At 47.3% G+C, this 20,427-nt stretch overlaps 2 protein-coding genes across 7 annotated transcripts in view; one reads left to right on the forward strand and one right to left on the reverse strand.

Moving 5' to 3' along the window:
- tjp2a (tight junction protein 2a (zona occludens 2)) lies at positions 1-18,077 on the forward strand. The gene is made up of 23 exons (XM_047804898.1): positions 1-188; positions 4,780-4,831; positions 5,405-5,529; positions 5,758-5,860; positions 6,005-6,653; positions 7,625-7,728; positions 7,844-7,997; positions 8,243-8,354; positions 8,749-8,870; positions 8,948-9,050; positions 10,514-10,664; positions 10,982-11,090; positions 11,173-11,392; positions 12,534-12,721; positions 12,827-12,922; positions 13,044-13,123; positions 13,631-13,841; positions 13,922-14,022; positions 14,100-14,315; positions 14,836-14,931; positions 15,567-15,815; positions 16,010-16,092; positions 17,421-18,077. The coding sequence occupies exons 2-23, from the start codon at positions 4,787-4,789 to the stop codon at positions 17,521-17,523; spliced, it is 3,420 nt and encodes a 1,139-aa protein (XP_047660854.1). The 5' UTR covers positions 1-188; positions 4,780-4,786; the 3' UTR covers positions 17,524-18,077.
- The window catches only part of apba1b (amyloid beta (A4) precursor protein-binding, family A, member 1b), a 21,692-nt gene continuing 19,121 nt past the window's right edge, over positions 17,857-20,427 (reverse strand). For 5 of the 6 annotated variants that reach the window (XM_047804903.1, XM_047804900.1, XM_047804902.1 and 2 more), the window contains one exon: positions 17,857-18,937. In XM_047804903.1, coding sequence (XP_047660859.1) covers positions 18,866-18,937 — 72 coding nt within the window. In that variant the 3' untranslated portion in view covers positions 17,857-18,865. The remainder of the gene's footprint in view (positions 18,938-20,427) is intronic. The other variant, XR_007138814.1, reaches the window with a different exon arrangement.

Here is a 20,427-nt window from a genome sequence, read left to right on the forward strand (position 1 = left end):
CAGTGATGTCACGTGGAGACTCACCTGTAGCGCGAGGCCACGCCCCTTACCTGGAAGATTCAGGAACTGTGGGATTGTGTGCAACAATAAACTCGAGTTTTCGGTCGATTTACTGACGTTTTACTCTTTATCTCCAACTTTTGTCTTCGTTTGGACACAGAAGTGTGACAGTAAAGCGGAAATTAAAGGTTTGTGAGACTATTATCTGTTTAAATTCCGTGTGTGTGTGTGTGTATGTGTGTGTGTGTGTATGTGTGTGTGTGTGTGTGTATTTGTGTGTGTGTGTGTGTGTGTGTGTGTGTGTGTGTGTGTTCTCTCGCGTGGTTTCAGTTCGCTCGGGTATTTACACGAACCCATTGTGTAAATCTGATCTGTGATCCTCCAGAACTGTTTGTGTGTGTGTGTGTGTGTGTGTGTGTGTGTGTGTGTGTGTGTGTGTGTGAGAGTGGAGTTTCTGTGTTTACGGTGTTATTTTGTGTAAAATGCGCGACTGAGGCCTTGTGTGTGTGTGTGTGTGTGTGTGTGTGTGTGTGTGTGTGTGTGTGTGTGTGTGTGTGTGTGTGTGTGACACAGGCTTCTGTTTACTCTGTAAGACCTCAGCTCAGACCTGCCCTTTTATTCTCTGTACTGATCAGAGTTCTCGTTACAGGAAGTTTTTTAAAGCCTTTGTGACTGAAGTGTTTTCTCTCTTTATAGATTTCAGTTTGTGAGAATTAAGTGTTGTAACTTCAGGTGTGTATTTACACTTAGCTTTAATCACTGCACCATTATAACACCTCCATATATAACACGGTGCAGCTGAGAGACCGTACAGTGGGAGGAATGTAGCAGGTACAGGGGGGTGGGGAGGTGTGAGGTACGTGTGTGTGTGTGTGTGTGTGTGTGTGTGTGAGAGAGTTACATACACGTGTGTGTGTGTGAGAGTTACATACACGTGTGTGTGTGTGTGTGTGTGTGTGTACGTGTTTGTATGTGTGTGTGAGAGAGAGTTACGTACGCGCGTGTGTGAGGTATGTACGTGTGTGAGGTACATACATACGTGTTTGTGTGAGGTATGTACGTGTGTGTTTGTGTGAGGTACATACATGTGTGTGTTTGTGTGAGGTATGTACGTGTGTGTGTGAGAGAGTTACGTACGCGTGTGTGTGAGGTATGTACGTGTGTGACGTACGTACATACGTGTTTGTGTGAGGTATGTACGTGTGTGTTTGTGTGAGGTACATACATGTGTGTGTTTGTGTGAGGTATGTACGTGTGTGTGTGTGAGAGTTACGTACGTGTGTGTGTTTGTGTGAGGTACGTGTGTGTGTTTGTGTGAGGTACGTGTGTGTGTTTGTGTGAGGTACGTGTGTGTGTGAGGTATGTACGTGTGTGTTTTTGTGAGGTACGTACGTGTGTGTGTTTGTGTGAGGTACGTACGTGTGTGTGTTTGTGTGAGGTACGTACGTGTGTGCGTTGGTGTGAGGTACGTACGTGTGTGCGTTGGTGTGAGGTACGTACGTGTGTGCGTTGGTGTGAGGTACGTACGTGTGTGCGTTGGTGTGAGGTACGTACGTGTGTGCGTTGGTGTGAGGTACGTACGTGTGTGCGTTGGTGTGAGGTACGTACGTGTGTGCGTTGGTGTGAGGTACGTACATGTTTGTGTGAGGTACGTACGTGTGTGCGTTGGTGTGAGGTACGTACGTGTGTGTGTTTGTGTGAGGTACGTACGTGTGTGTGTTTGTGTGAGGTACGTACGTTTGTGTGTGTTTGTGTGAGGTACGTACGTTTGTGTGTGTTTGTGTGAGGTACGTACGTTTGTGTTTGTGTGTGTGAGGTACGGAGGTACGTGTGTGTGTGTGTGTGTGTGTGTGAGGTACGGAGGTAGGTGTGTGTGTGTGAGGTACGGAGGTAGGTGTGTGTGTGTGAGGTACGGAGGTGTGTGTGTGTGTGTGAGGAACGGAGGTGTGTGTGTGTGTGTGAGGTACGGAGGTACGTGTGTGTGTGTGTGTGTGTGTGTGTGTGAGGTACGGAGGTAGGTGTGTGTGAGGTACGGAGGTGTGTGTGTGTGTGAGGAACGGAGGTGTGTGTGTGAGGAACGGAGGTGTGTGTGTGTGTGAGGAACGGAGGTACGTGTGTGTGTGTGAGGTACGGAGGTACGTGTGTGTGTGAGGTACGGAGGTACGTGTGTGTGTGAGGTACGGAGGTACGTGAGTGTGTGAGGTACGGAGGTACGTGTGTGTGAGGGGTACGGAGGTACGTGTGTGTGTGAGAGGTACGGAGGTGCATGCGCGGAGTTACAGTGTACAGTGGAGTTACAGTGTACAGTGGAGTTACAGTGTACAGTGTGTGTACAGTGTACAGTGTAGTTAGTGTGTGTACAGTGTAGTTACAGTGTACAGTGTAGTTACAGTGTAGATACAGTGTACAGTGTGTGTACAGTGTACAGTGTAGGTACAGTGTGTGTACAGTGTAGTTGCAGTGTACAGTGTAGTTAGTGTGTGTACAGTGGAGTTATAGTGGAGTTACAGTGTACAGTGTAGTTAGTGTGTGTACAGTGTAGTTACAGTGTAGTTACAGTGTACAGTGTAGTTACAGTGTAGTTAGTCTACAGTGTAGTTACAGTGTAGTTACAGTTTGTGTACAGTGTAGTTGCAGTGTACAGTGTAGTTAGTTTGTGTACAGTGGAGTTAGTGTACAGTGGAGTTAGTGTGTGTACAGTGGAGTTAGTGTGTGTACAGTGTGTACAGTGGAGTTACAGTGTGTGTACAGTGGAGTTACAGTGGAGTTACAGTGTACAGTGTAGTTAGTGTGTGTACAGTGGAGTTACAGTGTACAGTGTAGTTACAGTTTGTGTACAGTGTAGTTGCAGTGTACAGTGTAGTTAGTGTGTGTACAGTGGAGTTAGCGTACAGTGGAGTTACAGTGTGTGTACAGTGGAGTTAGTGTGTGTACAGTGGAGTTACAGTGTGTGTACAGTGGAGTTAGTGTGTGTACAGTGGAGTTACAGTGTGTGTACAGTGTAGTTGCAGTGTACAGTGTAGTTACAGTGGCGTTACAGTGTACAGTGTAGTTACAGTGTGTGTACAGTGTATTTACAGTGGAGTTACAGTGTACAGTGTAGTTAGTGTGTACAGTGTAGTTACAGTGTAGTTACAGTGTACAGTGTAGTTAGTGTGTACAGTGTAGTTACAGTGTAGTTACAGTGTACAGTGTAGTTACAGTGTACAGTGTAGTTGCAGTGTACAGTGTAGTTACAGTGGCGTTACAGTGTACAGTGTGGTTACAGTGTGTGTACAGTGTAGTTACAGTGTAGTTACAGTGTACAGTGTAGTTAGTGTGTACAGTGTAGTTACAGTGTACAGTGTAGTTACAGTGTAGTTACAGTGTACAGTGTAGTTGCAGTGTACAGCGTAGTTAGTGTGTACAGTGTAGTTACAGTGGCGTTACAGTGTACAGTGTAGTTACAGTGTGTGTACAGTGTATTTACAGTGGAGTTACAGTGTACAGTGTAGTTAGTGTGTACAGTGTAGTTACAGTGGCGTTACAGTGTACAGTGTGTGTACAGTGTGTGTACAGTGTAGTTACAGTGTACAGTGTAGTTACTGTGTAGTTACAGTGTAGATACAGTGTACAGTGTAGTTACTGTGTAGTTACAGTGTAGATACAGTGTACAGTGTAGTTACAGTGTACAGTGTAGTTACTGTGTACGTTTATGTGTTCGCTGTCTGTCTATTTATTTTATTTTATTTAATGATCAGGGAATAAAAATAAAACCCCTTTAACACAAAGCCGTCTCTGTAAAGTTTGGAATAATTAATCACATTTGAAAAAAGCTTTAGATGGAATTTTTCTGAATTGTCTCGCGTCATCCTGCAGGCTGATGTGCTGCATGTCTCATGTCTCATGTCTCTGAACACGTCTGTTATTCACACTGCAGCTGCAGCAGCAGATCTTCTGTATCAGCACATCTGTGTACAGGGAGTTTACTGCACACCGGAGTCTGGAAATAATCAGAGAATCTTGAACACAATAGAAGTGTTCTTACATCATAAAATATAAGAGCCAATCAGGATGAAGTATTTTTAATGATCACAAACATTTAATGTTCTAGTCATGCGTTTCTGTGATCCAGTTTTACAGAGAGATCAAAATGATGTGGTTCTTATGTCTGATGAACAGGTGTGGTGTGTGTTTGTGGTGTGTGGTGTGTGTTTGTGGTGTGTGTTGTGTGTTTGTGGAGTGTGTTGTGTGTTTGTGGTGTGTGTTTGTGGTGTGTGGTGTGTGTTGTGTGTTTGTGGTGTGTGTTGTGTGTGTTTTTGACACTTTTCTCAGCTTTGAATTGTTAGTGTCAGTCTGACTTTAAAATACTGTTAGAGACGCACATAAATACTGAAGAACACACACACACGCACACACACAAGTGCGCGCACACAAACGCACCTGCACACAAACGCACGCACAAACACACACCCGTACACACGCACGCACAAACACACACCCGTACACACACCCGTACACACACCCGTACACACGCACGCACAAACACACGCACAAACACACAACACACACCACAAACACACTCCACAAACACACACCACACTCCACAAACACACACACGCACGCACAAACACACGCACAAACACACGCACAAACACACGCACAAACACACGCACAAACACACGCACAAACACACGCACAAACACACGCACAAACACACACACCCACACACCCTGAGTAAAGCAGCATGTGAAATGTAAATCCGCGTGATTACTGACTCACTAAATCACTGTGTTTCAGAGTGGAGATGGAGGAGACGAAGTGGGAGCAGTACACAGTGACGCTGCAGCGGGTGAGTTTACGTTCTAACACCACCTACTGCTCCGACTCTCACCTTAACACCACCTACTGCTCCGACTCTCACCTTAACACCACCTACTGCTCCGACTCTCACCTTAACACCACCTACTGCTCCAACTCTCACCTTAACACCACCTACTGCTCCAACTCTCACCTTAACACCACCTACTGCTCCAACTCTCACCTTAACACCACCTACTGCTCCAACTCTCACCTTAACACCACCTACTGCTCCAACTCTCACCTTAACACCACCTACTGCTCCAACTCTCACCTTAACACCACCTACTGCTCCAACTCTCACCCTAACACCACCTACTGCTCCGACTCTCACCCTAACACCAACTACTGCTCCGACTCTCACCCTAACACCAACTACTGCTCCGACTCTCACCCTAACACCAACTACTGCTCCGACTCTCACCCTAACACCACCTACTGCTCCGACTCTCACCCTAACACCACCTACTGCCCCAACTCTCACTCTAACACCACCTACTGCCCCAACTCTCACTCTAACACCACCTACTGCATTTTTTTGTAAATCTTTGATCTTCCTCTGTAGGATTCTAAAATGGGCTTTGGGATTGCCGTCTCGGGGGGAAAAGACAATCCGAACGAAGAGACGAGAGAGGCATCGATCATCATCTCTGACGTGCTGCCCGGGGGACCTGCTGACGGCCTGCTGTTGTAAGAAACGCACGACATCACGTGATCTGACGTGAATTGTGTAAAACCGCTTCGTTATGCTGCATTAATAGATTCCTTACTAAGTGAATTGACCGAGATGCTGAAACGTGCAGGTGGGGGTTCTCCATGTCCAGGGGAGGAGACCTTAGCTTCAGAGTAACCCTCCTTAGGTAGGAGAAGGTGTGGACTAAAGAACCTGAGGATTCTGTTTTCTGTTTCTCTTATTAGTCAGAATGATCGCGTGGTCCTGGTGAACTCCACGTCCATGGAGAACGTCGTGCACTCGTTTGCTGTACAAACTCTACGCAAGTGTGGTAAAGTCGCCAAGATAGTGAGTCAGATGTGTAATAACTTGTAATAACTTGTAATAACTTGTCTTACTGATGCAGATTTAATGGAGTCTAAAAACCTTCTTTAATAAGAATTTTTTTATCGGCTGTTGATTGCGGTGGGTTTTATTCTGTTCCTCCTTTAGACGGTAAAGAGACCATGCAGAGTTATCTTTAATGCACCGAAGCAAGCCCCGCCCCCAGACGACCGTGTGTTTTCTCATCCGGACTATATCGACGATTACGACTACGAGCCGGACCGCCGAAGCACCTACAGCGGACGTACCGAGTCCGAGTACGAGTACGAGCGCAGCCGAGGCCGGACGCTGGACCGAGACCTCAGCCCTGAGCGTCAGCATCGCCGCGACGGCAGCCGAGGACGCGTGTTGGAGCCCGAACACAGCCCTGACCGCCGTTACCGTGATCGCGCCGTTAACCGAGACGGCAGCCCAGATCGCCGTTACCGTAGCGATCGCACCCTCGATCGAGACTACAGCCCGGACCGACGTTACCGCAGGGAGCAAAGCCCTGAGCGGCGGTACAGAAGCGAACACAATCTGGATAGAGACTACAGCCCAGATCGTCGCTATCGCAGCGAGCATGTTCTGGATCGCTCACACAGTCCAGAACCACGCTACCGGGAGAAGGAACTGCGGATTCCAGAGCCACGTCCTGCCGAGGCAGTCAGAAGGAACGCCAGCCGGGAACGCTTAGAACATTCACCTCCACGGAGCCCACAGGAACCGCTGGAGAGACCGGTTCATGTCCTACTGAAGAAGAACAGGCCCACTGAAGGTAAGGTACAGCTGGAATCCTGAAGACTGCTGTTGCTCATCCCAGGACACTGTAATGGTTTATTATCTCACTGTCCGCCGTCCCTTCAGGCTGTTCCTGTAAAAATCACTGTCTAAACTGAACTGAACTCAGGAGTGAAGAGAGAAAGACGCAGATCAGAGCAGCTCCAGTATTTCCTGTAAACAATCCCTTTCCTTATAGGGCTGTAGATAAACGAGTGAGTAGATATGATTAGATTAGATTCAAGTAGATATGATTATAAAATTGTGCTATAAAACGTCCCAACACAGGGTTAGACTGACGTGTCCTAGTGAACCAGTGGTGATGTTTCACTGATCGAAACTTCAAAGCACTCTGGATAAGAGAGTCGGCCATATGTACAGTATATAGTGATGATAATATATAGTAAATATGGTTATATATCACTCCTCTGTCTGTGTGTGTGTCTGTGTGTGTGTGTGTGTCTGTCTGTCTGTGTCTGTGTGTGTCTCTGTGTGTCTGTGTCTGTGTGTCTCTCTGTGTCTGTGTGTCTCTCTGTGTCTGTGTGTCTCTCTGTGTCTGTGTGTCTCTCTGTGTCTGTGTGTCTCTCTGTGTCTGTGTGTCTCTCTGTGTCTGTGTGTCTCTCTGTGTCTGTGTGTCTCTCTGTGTCTGTGTGTCTCTGTGTGTGTGTGTGTGTGTGTGTGTCTGTCTGTGTGTGTGTGTCTGTGTGTGTGTGTCTGTGTGTGTGTGTCTGTGTGTCTCTCTGTGTCTCTGTGTGTCTGTCTGTCTGTGTGTCTGTCTGTCTGTGTGTGTGTGTCTGTCTGTGTGTGTGTGTCTGTCTGTGTGTGTGTGTGTGTCTGTGTGTGTGTGTCTGTGTGTCTGTGTCTGTGTGTGTGTCTGTGTGTTTGTGTGTGTGTGTGTCTGTGTGTGTGTGTGTTTGTGTGTCTGGCTGTGTGTGTGTGTGTGTGTCTGGCTGTGTGTGTGTGAAACAGAATATGGGCTGCGTTTGGGCAGTCAGCTGTTCATTAAAGAGATGACTAGTACCGGCCTGGCGTCCAGAGATGGGAACCTGCAGGAAGGAGACATCATCCTGAAGGTCAGATGTTTAATTAGCTCATGTTTATTAGACCTGTTTCTCTCGCTCTGTGTCACAGCAGCAGGACTTCAGTGACACTGCAGTGATGATCAATCTGAAGGCTTTGGTGTTTCAGATTAACGGGACGGCGACAGAGAATCTGTCACTGGGTGATGCAGGGAAGCTGATCGAAAAATCCAGAGGGAAACTGCAGCTGGTGGTGCAGAGAGATCGCAGGAAGGTTCTGGTCCGGGTTCCTCCCATGGCTGACAGTGACACGGAGCAGGACGGTAAACATCATGGACATCATAATGTCCTCTGTATTACTGACCATGAGAGGAGACAGAATGTGATGTTGGAGTGGGCGGGGCTGGATATGGGGTGGGTGGGGCTGGAGATGACAGAAATGACCACAGCAGGTCTGACCACAGCAGGTCTGACCACAGCAGTTTTTAATGTCCTTCATTTCATTTATTAACCTGTGACATGTGAACTGTTCAGTGACGAGTGATGATTAACTTCCTGTTTCCTGCAGATCTGTCTGAGATCGAGTCGTATCGCTCGTACTCCCCTCAGGACGACAGACGAGGACAGCTCTCGGACATCTCCTCACACTCCTCCAACGAGAGACTGCGTGATAAAACCAGGTCAATATTACAGTGAACTAAACCTTAGAAACGAACAGAAATGTGTTTGCTCCAAACTCTCGGAGTGTAAAGCAGATGTTCGACTCCATCAGTTAATAAACCTTCACACCTTAAAGCTCCTCTTCTGGATTCCTGCACAGTTAAAATGTAGATCTGGTTCCTGAGATGTTTCTGGTATCCGTACGCCGTCACACAACTACTACAAGAAAAGTAGTTCCATCTCTGAAGGCAGCAGTGAGCATCGTTTCTACACCAACAGCCTCACCTGAAGACTTCATCAGAAACATCTCAGTTTATTCTGCATGACTTTGGAGTAAATAGATGAACATCGTGTTCCTTCTGACCCAGTAGGTCCAGGTGGTGATGTGTGTGTTATTGGATGTGTGTGTTACAGGGACGAACCTCAGAGCAGGTTATCTAAAATGGGTGCGATGCCGACGCCGTTCCATGCGGCTCCAGATGATTTTCCTCCTCCACCACCAGAGGAAGACGAGTCTGAGATTGAGGAAGCTCCAGGTATCAAGTGCTTGAGATTAGAATTGTAGAATCTCAGGATAGAAGTAATTTATAAAGTGTGTAATTTTTCTTAACAGTTCCTGTGGTTGTGCCTGCACTAAAAGTCAGCGCTCCACCAAGAATTAAAGCTCCTTCGAAGGTTCCTCTGAAACCGAGCGTCGAGGACATGGAGATCTATGGGTGTGTATGAGTTCCTTCAGTAACTGAAGCATTTGTCTAGGAATAAAACTTGGGCTCATGTTATTATGGGAAAACAATCAACAGTGGTGTTCTGCTGGGTTCCTGTGAGCTCTACAGGGTTCCTGTGAGCTCACCAGAGCAGGTTGTTTTATTTCACTTGTACCTCAGCAGTTTATTGAGATTACTGCTGATGTGCCGCGGCTCAGTAAATCTGGATCTGAATGACTTTTCATCTGAAGTAATCAACAGATGGCCAATCAGAGAGCAGAAACCTGTTACATTTCACTTTGTGTTTAGTTTTGTCTTGTGTTGTTGTGTTGTGTTGACTTGTGTCATCCTGTTGTGTTGATTTGTGTTGTGTTGTGTTGACTTGTGTCATCCTGTTGTGTTGATTTGTGTTGTGTTGATTTGTGTTGTGTTGTGTTGACTTGTGTTGTGTTGACTTGTGTCATCCTGTTGTGTTGTGTTGACTTGTGTTGTGTTGACTTGTGTTGTGTTGTGTTGACTTGTGTTGTGTTGTGTTGACTTGTGTTGTGTTGTCTTGTGTTGTGTTGTGTTGTCTTGTGTTGTGTTGACTTGTTGTGTTGTATTGACTTGTGTTGATTTGTGTCGTGTTGTGTTGACTTGTGTTGTGTTGACTTGTGTCATCCTGTTGTGTTGTGTTGACTTGTGTTGTGTTGTGTTGACTTGTGTTGTGTTGTGTTGACTTGTGTTGTGTTGACTTGTGTTGTGTTGTGTTGACTTGTGTTGTGTTGTCTTGTGTTGTGTTGTGTTGACTTGTGTTGTGTTGTGTTGACTTGTGTTGTGTTGACTTGTGTTGTGTTGTGTTGACTTGTGTTGTGTTGATTTGTGTCGTGTTGTGTTGACTTTTGTTGTCATCCTGTTGTGTTGTATTGACTTGTGTTGTGTTGTCTTGTTGTGTTGACTTGTGCTGTGTTGACTTGTGTTGTGTTGTGTTGACTTGTGTTGTGTTGACTTGTGTCTTGTTGTGTTGACTTGTGTTGACTTGTGTTGTGTTGACTTGTGTCTTGTTGTGTTGACTTGTGTTGTGTTGACTTGTGTCTTGTTGTGTTGACTTGTGTTGTGTTGACTTGTGTTGCGTTGACTTGTGTTGCGTTGTGTTGACTTGTGTTGCGTTGACTTGTTGTGTTGCGTTGACTTGTTGTGTTGACTTGTTTTGTTGTGTTGTATTGACTTGTGTTGACTTGTGTTGTGTTGACTTGTGTTGTATTGACTTGTGTTGTGTTGACTTGTTTTGTTGTGTTGTATTGACTTGTGTTGTGTTGACTTGTTGTGTTGACTTGTTTTGTTGTGTTGTATTGACTTGTGTTGTGTTGACTTGTGTTGTGTTGACTTGTTGTGTTGACTTGTTGTGTTGTGTTGTGTTGACTTGTGTTGTGTTGACTTGTGTTGTGTTGACTTGTGTTTTGTTGACTTGTTGTGTTGACTTGTTGTGTTGTCAGGCCGAACACGGTGATGGTGCGCTTCCAGAAGGGTGAGAGTGTTGGTCTGAGGCTCGCAGGAGGAAACGATGTGGGGATTTTTATAGCCAGTGTCCAGGAGGACAGTCCAGCAGAGATGGAGGGTCTGCAGCCTGGAGACCAGATCATGAAGGTACACAACACCTTCAACACACAACACCTTCAACACACAACACCTTCAACACACAACACCTTCAACACACAACACCTTCAACACACAACACAGGACCCTCAGTGTGGATTCAGCATCAGCTCCGTTTACTGCTAATAAACCTTCAGTTGTGCTGCTGGACTTTAATACACTGTTAGCTGTAGGTTAAACCTGCTCATGTAGGTGTTACACTGAGGAGCCTGGAGACCTAAAGCTAGCTGTAAATAGCTCATGTTTTTTTGTAACTGCGCCCCCTGGTGTTAGAGAAGTCGTTTTTGTCTGCTTTTGCCCCTGTGCAGGTGAATAATGTGGATTTCCGTGGCATGTTGCGGGAGGAAGCGGTGCTCTTCCTGCTGGACATTCCTAAAGGAGACGACATCACCATCCTGGCTCAGAGCAAACCTGAAGGTACAGTTACACCCTGCTAAAGCTTTCGTCCTCTGGTAATGACGGATTTTAATGGGTTTGGTCATGTGACTGACGGTTGCAGTGTACAAGGACATCGTGGCGTCGGGTCGAGGAGATAACTTCTATATCAGGACTCATTTTGACCACGAGAAAGACTCGCCTCAGAGTCTGTCTTTCAGCAGGGGCGACATCTTTAAAGTGGTGGACACGCTGTACGATGGGAAACTGGGCAGCTGGCTGGCCATCCGCACTGACAAGGACAACCAGCTGCAGGAGAGAGGGGTCATTCCCAGCAAGAGCAGGTGTGTGTGTGTGCGTGTGTGTGTGTGTGCGTATGTGTGTCTGTGTGCGTATGTGTGTCTGTGTGCGTATGTGTGTCTGTCTGTCTGTGTGTGTGTGTGTCTGTCTGTGTGCGTATGTGTGTCTGTCTGTCTGTGTGCGTATGTGTGTCTGTCTGTCTGTGTGCGTATGTGTGTCTGTCTGTGTGCGTGTGTGTCTGTCTGTGTGCGTATGTGTGTCTGTCTGTGCGTATGTGTGTCTGTCTGTGTGCGTATGTGTGTCTGTCTGTCTGTGTGTGTGTGTCTGTCTGTGTGCGTATGTGTGTCTGTCTGTGTGCGTATGTGTGTCTGTCTGTGCGTATGTGTGTCTGTCTGTGTGCGTATGTGTGTCTGTCTGTGTGCGTATGTGTGTCTGTCTGTCTGTGTGTGTGTCTGTCTGTCTGTGTGCGTATGTGTGTCTGTCTGTGTGCGTATGTGTGTCTGTCTGTGCGTATGTGTCTGTCTGTCTGTGTGCGTATGTGTGTCTGTCTGTCTGTGTGCGTGTGTGTGTCTGTCTGTCTGTGTGCGTATGTGTGTCTGTCTGTCTGTGTGCGTATGTGTGTCTGTCTGTCTGTGTGCGTGTGTCTGTCTGTCTGTCTGTGTGCGTGTGTCTGTCTGTCTGTCTGTCTGTGTGCGTGTGTGTGTCTGTCTGTCTGTGTGCGTGTGTCTGTCTGTCTGTCTGTCTGTGTGCATGTGTGTGTCTGTCTGTGTGCATGTGTGTGTGTCTGTCTGTGTGCATGTGTGTGTGTCTGTCTGTGTGCATGTGTGTGTGTCTGTCTGTGTGCATGTGTGTGTGTCTGCCTGTGTGCATGTGTGTGTGTGTCTGTCTGTGCGCATGTGTGTGTGTGTCTGTCTGTGCGCATGTGTGTGTGTGTCTGTCTGTGCGCATGTGTGTGTGTGTCTGTCTGTGTGTGCATGTGTGTGTCTGTGTGTGCATGTGTGTGTGTCTGTCTGTGTGTGCATGTGTGTGTCTGTCTGTGTGCATGTGTGTGTGTGTGTGTGTGTGCATGTGCAGCTGCGCGTATGTGTGTGTGCATGTTTCAGTAACCCACATGTGAATGATGTCATCATCATGTCCTGTGTTCATCACCATGATTAACACCGTTGTCCTGATCGATGCCCACAGAGCTGAACAGATGGCTAACGTACAGAACGCCCAGAAAGGAGCAGCCAATGACTCCAGAGGAGATTTCTGGAGACTCAGAGGTCAAAGGGCAGCAAAGAAGAAGGACCTGCGTAAGAGCAGAGAGGATCTCACGGTCAACCCCGTCAGCACCCGCTTCCCAGCCTACGAGAGGGTGGTGCTGAGAGAGGGTAAGTTCACCTGTACATTCACTTACACCACATCATCTTCACCCTCACCGAACCTTGACCACATGTTGGTATTGACTCGGTCTGGTTCTCGTCTCGTCTCTGCAGCCGGGTTCCGGAGGCCCGTGGTTCTGTTCGGCCCCATCGCTGATGTGGCATGTGAGAAACTCGGCAACGACCTGCCTGAAGATTTCGTCATCGCAAGTGAGTATTAAATGGCCTGAGATGAGCTCCTGAGATGTGCATGTGGTGTACTAAGTGTGTGTGCGTGTGTGTGTGTGTGTGTGTGTGTGTGTGTGCGCGTGTGTGTGTGTGTGGCACACAGAGCGAGAACCTAAAGATGCAGGAGCAGAGAAGTCCTCAGGTGTGGTGAGACTGAACACTGTGCAGCAGATCATTGAACAGGTAAACTCCGCCCCTCTGCCTTCAGAAGCTCCTCCCACTGAACTCCAGTCTGTAATCCATTTAGTCTCCACTTTATAAAGTCCCCCATTTCAGCTCCAGTCTCTCATTTATTTACATAACACATTATAATCATTTATAACTGTTCTCTCTCTCTGCTCTCTCTCTCTCTCTGCGTGCTCTCTCTGCGTGCTCTCTCTCTCTCTCTGTCTCCCTCTCTCTCTGCTCTCTCTGTCTCTCTCTGCTCTCTCTCTTTCTCTCTGTCTCTCTTCTCTCTCTCTCTACTCTCTCTCTGCGCTCTTTCTTTATCTCCCTCTCTCCCTCTCTCTCTGTTCTCTCTCTGCTCTCCTTCTCTCTCTCTCTTTCTCTCTCCTCTCTCTTGTCTCTTTCTCTTCTTTGCTCTCTCTGCACTCTCTCTTTCTCTCTCTCTTCTCTCTTATCTCTTTCTCTTCTTTGCTCTCTCTGCGCTCTATCTCTCTCTCTCTCTCTTCTTTGCTCTCTCTCTCTCAGGATAAACATGCTCTGCTGGATGTGACCCCGAAGGCAGTGGACACCCTGAACTACACCCAGTGGTACCCCATTGTGGTGTTTCTGAACCCGGACAGTAAGCAGGGTGTGAAGGTGATGAGGAACCGCCTGATACCAGGTTCTAATCGCAGCTCACGCAAACTGTATGAGCAGGCAGTGAAGCTGAAGAAGACCTGCTCTCACCTCTTTACTGGTGAGTGTGTTGTGTGTTAATGTGCTGAGACCCTCTGAGCCCCTCACACCTCACACCTTTAATGATGTTTCCCTTCACAGCGACGGTGGATCTGAACTCGGCTCATGACGCCTGGTACGGGGGTCTGAAGGACACGATTCAGGAGCAGCAGAACAACGCGGTGTGGGTCTGTGAGAATAAAGTAAGAGGAAATTACCATGACGCTGATCTTTAGTGCTGTTAGAAGGTTCCTGCTGTCTCACCTCTCTGATTCTGTAGCTGGACAGTGCAGAGGAGGACCTGGATCTCCAGGATGACCGCATGTCTTACCTGTCGGCCATGAGCGCAGATTACCTGAGCATGGACAGCCGTCTTATCGGTGACTACGATGACACTGCGGACGAGGGCGGAGCCTATACGGATAACGAGCTGGACGAACCGAACGACGAGCTGCATGTATCGGGGGTGAGGCGCTCCTCAGAGCCTGCAGACGAGGTGACCGTATATGCAGCTCCAAATTATTGGCACCCTTCAAAAGATAAATTAGTCCAAATCAGTGCCAGAAGTGGTGGGGGGTGGGGTGGGGGGGGGGACAGTGTGGTGGAAGTTCTTTCTCACACAAAACTCGAGTTCAAGCCGTGTGTTAGTGATCATCAGAAACTGATTATAAGGAGCCACAACACGACGTGTGGGTTTATAGGCGTGTCGTCGAGTCACTAAAGCAGACGGGGTCTCGTTCATGCAGCTAATAAAACCAACACATAACAGAAGAAAGCACACGAGAACCAATGCAGTGTGTCTCCTCACCTGTCAATCATGTTACCTGTCTCTCTCTTAGTTAGTGTTGAATCTGAGGTCTTGTTTATGAAACCGAAGTGAGCTCCAGAACAGAGAACCTCTTTGTGTGACTTTGTATACCTTTGTGATGATAAATAAAGATGAGGTTACATCTTCATGACCTTCTGGTTGTTTGAAGCTACCCTTTGATCCTAACCCTTTGTCCCTCCCCCTGCAGAGACCTGCCCCAGTGCCCCGCATGAAACGAGCCGTGAGCAAAGAGGTCCTGCGAGACCCCAGCCCCCCGCCCTCCTTCGTCCCAGAACCCCCGAAGGTAAAAAGCCTCTCCTGCCTCCTGCTGTATAAAACACACCTTCGTCACACCTTTGTTACGCTCCTGAGTATAAACACATGACCCAAAATCTCATGAAGTCTTCACTAAAACTGCACCACATTTTCACAAAAGTATGTGCCCCCCTGACCGTCACACGGTTGTACTGAACGTCTCTGTCCTGATAAACTGTAACGTTACACACGACGTCCCTGTACACAAAGCAGCTCCATGAGGACATGGTATGGAGGTGAAGGTTGGAGTGAAGAACTCCAGTGTCCTGCACTGAGCCCTGACTCTGACTCAACACCACTGAACACAGACTGAACCCCAGACCTCCTCACCAACATTAGTCTGATCTCACTGATGCTCTTGTAGCTGAATGCTCACTAATCCCCACAGACACAATCCAACATCTAGTGGAGACCCTTCCAGAAGGCAATAAATCTGGAACGAGACGTTCATCATACACACACGTGTTCTTTATTATACTGCGTTAAAGTAACTTAACATTTCGACACTTCCACTGACCCCCGATAAAACACACGTTACTCCTTACTGTGATCAGACACGTGTGAGGTGAGGAGTTATCACAGAGCTCAGAGCTCATTGTTCTCCATGTTTACTGTCTCCGTCAGGCTCGATCTCAGAGGCTTAGTGACTCTGGCAGCACGGTGAGCAGTGATGTCAGCTCCAAGCCACCGCCCCCTCCTGTTTCCCTCAAGCCCAGCTTCCTAGCTCGAGGTGCACCGACTCAAGGACCTGTCTCAGATACCGAAGATCCTGCGAGCCGCTCGTTCCTTGGTAAAGTGAAGGCCTTCGAGAAGATGGATCACCTCGCTCGGACACAGAGGATGCTGGAACTGCAGGAGGCTGAACACGCTCGGGTCAGTGTCTCTCTCACACACACACACACACACACACACACACACACACACACACACACACACACATTCATGTCATCATACTGTTACAGGAGGAGACTCACACCCATACAGGTACCACTACATACATCTTATTCTTTAGAAATCATCAGGATAGAAAACGTTCATTTTCATCTCAACTTGTTCTCTGTCTGTAGCTGGAGATCTCTCAGAGACACCCGGACATTTACGCTGTTCCTGTTAAACCCAAACCCAGTGCTGCCCGGCCACCACCTGCCAGGTGAGTCAGAGTGTGTGTGCTGGCGTGCGTGTGTGTGTGTGTGTGCTGGCGTGCGTGTGTGTGTGTGTGTGCTGGCGTGCGTGTGTGTGTGTGTGTGCTGGCGTGCGTGTGTGTGTGTGTGTGCTGGCGTGCGTGTGTGTGTGTGTGTGCTGGCGTGCGTGTGTGTGTGTGTGTGCTGGCGTGCGTGTGTGTGTGTGTGCTGGCGTGCGTTTGTGTGTGTGTGCTGGCGTGCGTTTGTGTGTGTGTGCTGGCGTGCGTTTGTGTGTGTGTGCTGGCGTGCGTTTGTGTGTGTGTGCTGGCGTGCGTTTGTGTGTGTGTGCTGGCGTGCGTTTGTGTGTGTGTGCTGGCGTGCGTTTGTGTGTGTGTGCTGGCGTGCGTTTGTGTGTGTGCTGGCATGCGTTTGTGTGTGTGCTGGCGTGCGTTTGTGTGTGTGCTGGCGTGCGTTTGCATGCGCACGTGTGTTGGCGTGTGTGTGTTGGCGTGTGTGTGCTGGCGTGTGTACGCATGTGCATGTGCTGGCGTCCGTGTGTGTGTGCTGTGCGTGTGTGTGTGCTGTGCGTGTGTGTGCTGTGCGTGTGTGTGTGTGTGTGCTGTGCGTGTGTGTGTGTGCTGTGCGTGTGTGTGTGTGCTGTGCGTGTGTGTGCGTGTGTGTGTGTGCTGTGCGTGCGTGTGTGTGTGTGCTGTGCGTGCGTGTGTGTGTGTGCTGTGTGTGTGTGCTGTGCGTGTGTGTGTGTGCTGTGCGTGTGTGTGTGTGCTGTGCGTGTGTGTGCTGTGCATGTGCATGTGTGTGTGCTGTGCGTATGCATGTGTGTGTGCTGTGCGTATGCATGTGTGTGTGCTGTGCATGTGTGTGTGTGCTGTGCGTATGCATGTGTGTGTGCTGTGCATGTGTGTGTGTGCTGTGCATGTGTGTGTGTGCTGTGCGTATGCATGTGTGTGTGCGTGTGTGTGTGTGCTGTGTGTGTGTGTGTGTGCTGTGCGTGTGCATGTGTGTGTGTGCTGTGCGTGTGCATGTGTGTGTGTGCTGTGCGTGTGCATGTGTGTGTGCTGTGCGTGTGCTTGTGTGTGTGTGCTGTGCGTCTGCATATGTGTGCTGTGCGTGTGCATGTGCATGTGCGTGTGCATGTGCGTGTGCATGTGTATGTGTGTGTGTGCATGTGTGTGTGTGCATGTGTGTGTGCATGTGTGTGTGCATGTGTGTGTGCATGTGTGTGTGCATGTGTGTGTGCATGTGTGTGTGTGTGCTGTGCGTGTGCATGTGTGTGTGCATGTGTGTGTGTGCTGTGCGTGTGCACGTGTATATTCTAAACCCTGCCGTATTTTTCTAGTGCCAGCTCGAACCCTCTGCCTCGCCCCGGACCTGCTGAAGACACCGAGCAGTCTCGTCGTGGATATTATAATCCTCAGAAGTACAATGACACTGAGCTGTAAAACTCCACCGGTCTAAAGTCACACACAAGTGTTTCAGAGTGGATCCTGTCCTGGATCTCAGTAACTCAGTACAATGGCTTCATAATCTAAGATGAATTTAAGACTTTTTTTTTTTCTTCTAAAATATTTTCTGCTTTTTTTACATTTGTATATTTTTATAAGAAACTAAAAGATCTGACAGATGCTTGTTTTATGAAGCGACTCGACGGCTCTGTTGCTCCTTTTATTCCTTCTGCAGTTTCTTACTCGTTAAAGCTTAAAACTAAAGCCATGGATTTCACTCGTGAGGTTCCTGATGGCAAATAAATGAAATATTCTACGTTTATATCCTTATAATCTTTACACTCTTTTTATAAGAGGTATCTTTTATTGTGTTCATGAATAAAATCACATACATTCACACATTCTGTATTTGGAGTTGCGATAGATTTAAAATATAACGATGGATCGTAAGATGGTGTGATTTCTGCTTCTCTGATCATCTTCCTGTAAATGTACAAAATCAACTTTTACCTTTCTGATCAATAATAAACACACTTTCAGCTCTAAACACATCTCCTTTATGGTGATGAGTAACAGTGATGTTTCTCGCTTCGTTTCTGTGTCACGACGTTAGCGTGTAAGTCTGTGGAGCTCCTGACCTCCTGTAGGTCCAGTCTGTAGATCATAAAGTGATCTCTCATGTTAGTCTTTGGCTGTTAAGTGTGGAGTCTGGAGGAACTCGTCCATGTGGTAAGAACAAGTACGGTTTCCTTTCCTTAATCGTTCCGGCGGCCGAGACGTTAGAACACAAACCTAGATAAGAAAATCACATCACGTCCTTCAAGATATCTTTCGGCTGAAATAAAGGCTATAAATCTGGTAAATTTTCTGATCAACAGAAAACTGAGGAATAAAAACAGAAGTGGAAATCTGGAGGTCCTGTAAAACACCACGGTCTGATTTAGCAACTAAACACAGGCTTATTCACGGATTTCTCCAGAATAGAAATGCGACTTTATCACAAAATACAAAAGAAACTCTCTGAAGGCTAATTATACAGCATGATTATTAATTATATAATTACATAATTATGTATAATTATAGTTACAGATAATTCTAAACAAAAAGTCACAGGAACCAACAAAGCATCAGTTCTGACATGTTTATCACACAGTGAGCTAACTAACGCTAGCTGTTCACTGTTAGCCTGATTAGCGTGCCTGAGTGCCGTAGCCTCTCCACATGATCAGTTACACGGGTTATTAAGGCAGATTCAAATATGTTGAGAGGAAAATGTTACATCTGGAGCATGAAGGTGTGTGAGGAGAAGCTGAGTGATGTTTGTGATGTTAGTGATGTTTCAGATGTAGACGGGCTGCTCCTGAGCCGTCAGCAGGCGGTACATGGCAGCAGGCATGGTCTTCATGTGGATCTGAGAGGAAGAAGAAACTGCGTTAATTACCAGAGACACCACACGCTGCTGCATTAACTACCATAACTAAACTAACTAGCTAGTCAGGACACCAGCGGGTAAAGGAAATGTACACATTAGCATATTTTCTAATTTCTGAATGGCATGGGGGGGGGGCATGGTGGCCTCACACTTCCAGGGTTGGGGGTTCGATTCCCACCTCCGCCTTGTGTGTGTGGAGTTTGCATGTTCTCCCCGTGCCTCGGGGGTTTCCTCCGGGTACTCCGGTTTCCTCCCCAGGTCCAAAGACATGCATGGTAGGTTGATTGGCATCTCTGGAAAATTGTCCGTAGTGTGTGTGTGTGTGAGTGAATGAGAGTGTGTGTGTGCCCTGTGATGGGTTGGCACTCCGTCCAGGGTGTATCCTGCCTCGATGCCCGTGACCCGAGGTAGTTCGGATAAGCGGTAGGAAATGAATGAGTGAATGGTATCCGTCACTATGACGACAGCCTCGAGTTGCCTGAACGAGTAAAAACCTAGAGTATATAATGAATTTGGAAAAATGTTCATGAACACATTTGTTTACTGCACACTATGGAAGCTTACCCGTTTCCATGGCGACATCTCTGCAGCACACATTTTGTTTCTGTTTAAGAGCTAATCACCATCATTGCTAGTTAGGTAACATGGCTAATTTATACTGCATTACCACAGCTACATACAGAAGACACCACTAATCTATATCAAGACACTGGCTAGTTAACGCTAGTTCCTTACACCAGACGTGTTTAGCTAGCTAACTTGTCCAGGTTACAGATGAGTTTATGGCGACTATACAGCACCTAATGAAGCTAATGAAGCTAATGACCTCAGAGGTGTGAACTAATACAGGTGTGATGTTAATAACCTGAATGTGGGGCTCAGATTAATCCACTGAAGCAGCTGCGTAACTCCACTGAACACCAGGAATGTTCCTCACCGTCACCTCGGCAAGTGTGAAATATGGGATCTCTCAATAATCTGATTAAATCACATGAAGATGGCTGCCGGCTACTGGCTACACAGTAACAAGGTGTTACTGTGTGTTACTGTGTTGGTTACTCTGTGTTACTGTGTGTTACTGTGTGTTACTGTGTTGGTTACTGTGTGTTACTGTATGTTACTGTGTTAGTGTGTTACTGTGTTACTGTGTTGGTTGCTGTGTGTTACTGTGTTACTGTGTTGGTTACTGTGTTACTGTGTTACTGTGTTGGTTACTGTGTGTTACTGTGTTACTGTGTGTTACTGTGTGTTACTGTGTTACTGTGTTGGTTACTGTGTGTTATTGTGTTACAGTGTGTTACAGTGTGTTACTGTGTTTGTTACTGTGTGTTACTGTGTGTTACTGTGTGTTATTGTGTTACTGTGTTGGTTACTGTGTGTTACTGTGTTACTGTGTTGGTTACTGTGTGTTACTGTGTTACTGTGTTTGTTACTGTGTTACTGTGTTGGTTACTGTGTGTTACTGTGTT

The sequence above is a fragment of the Tachysurus fulvidraco genome, chromosome 20, assembly GCF_022655615.1.
Source record: "Tachysurus fulvidraco isolate hzauxx_2018 chromosome 20, HZAU_PFXX_2.0, whole genome shotgun sequence".
Lineage (NCBI taxonomy): Eukaryota > Metazoa > Chordata > Actinopteri > Siluriformes > Bagridae > Tachysurus > Tachysurus fulvidraco.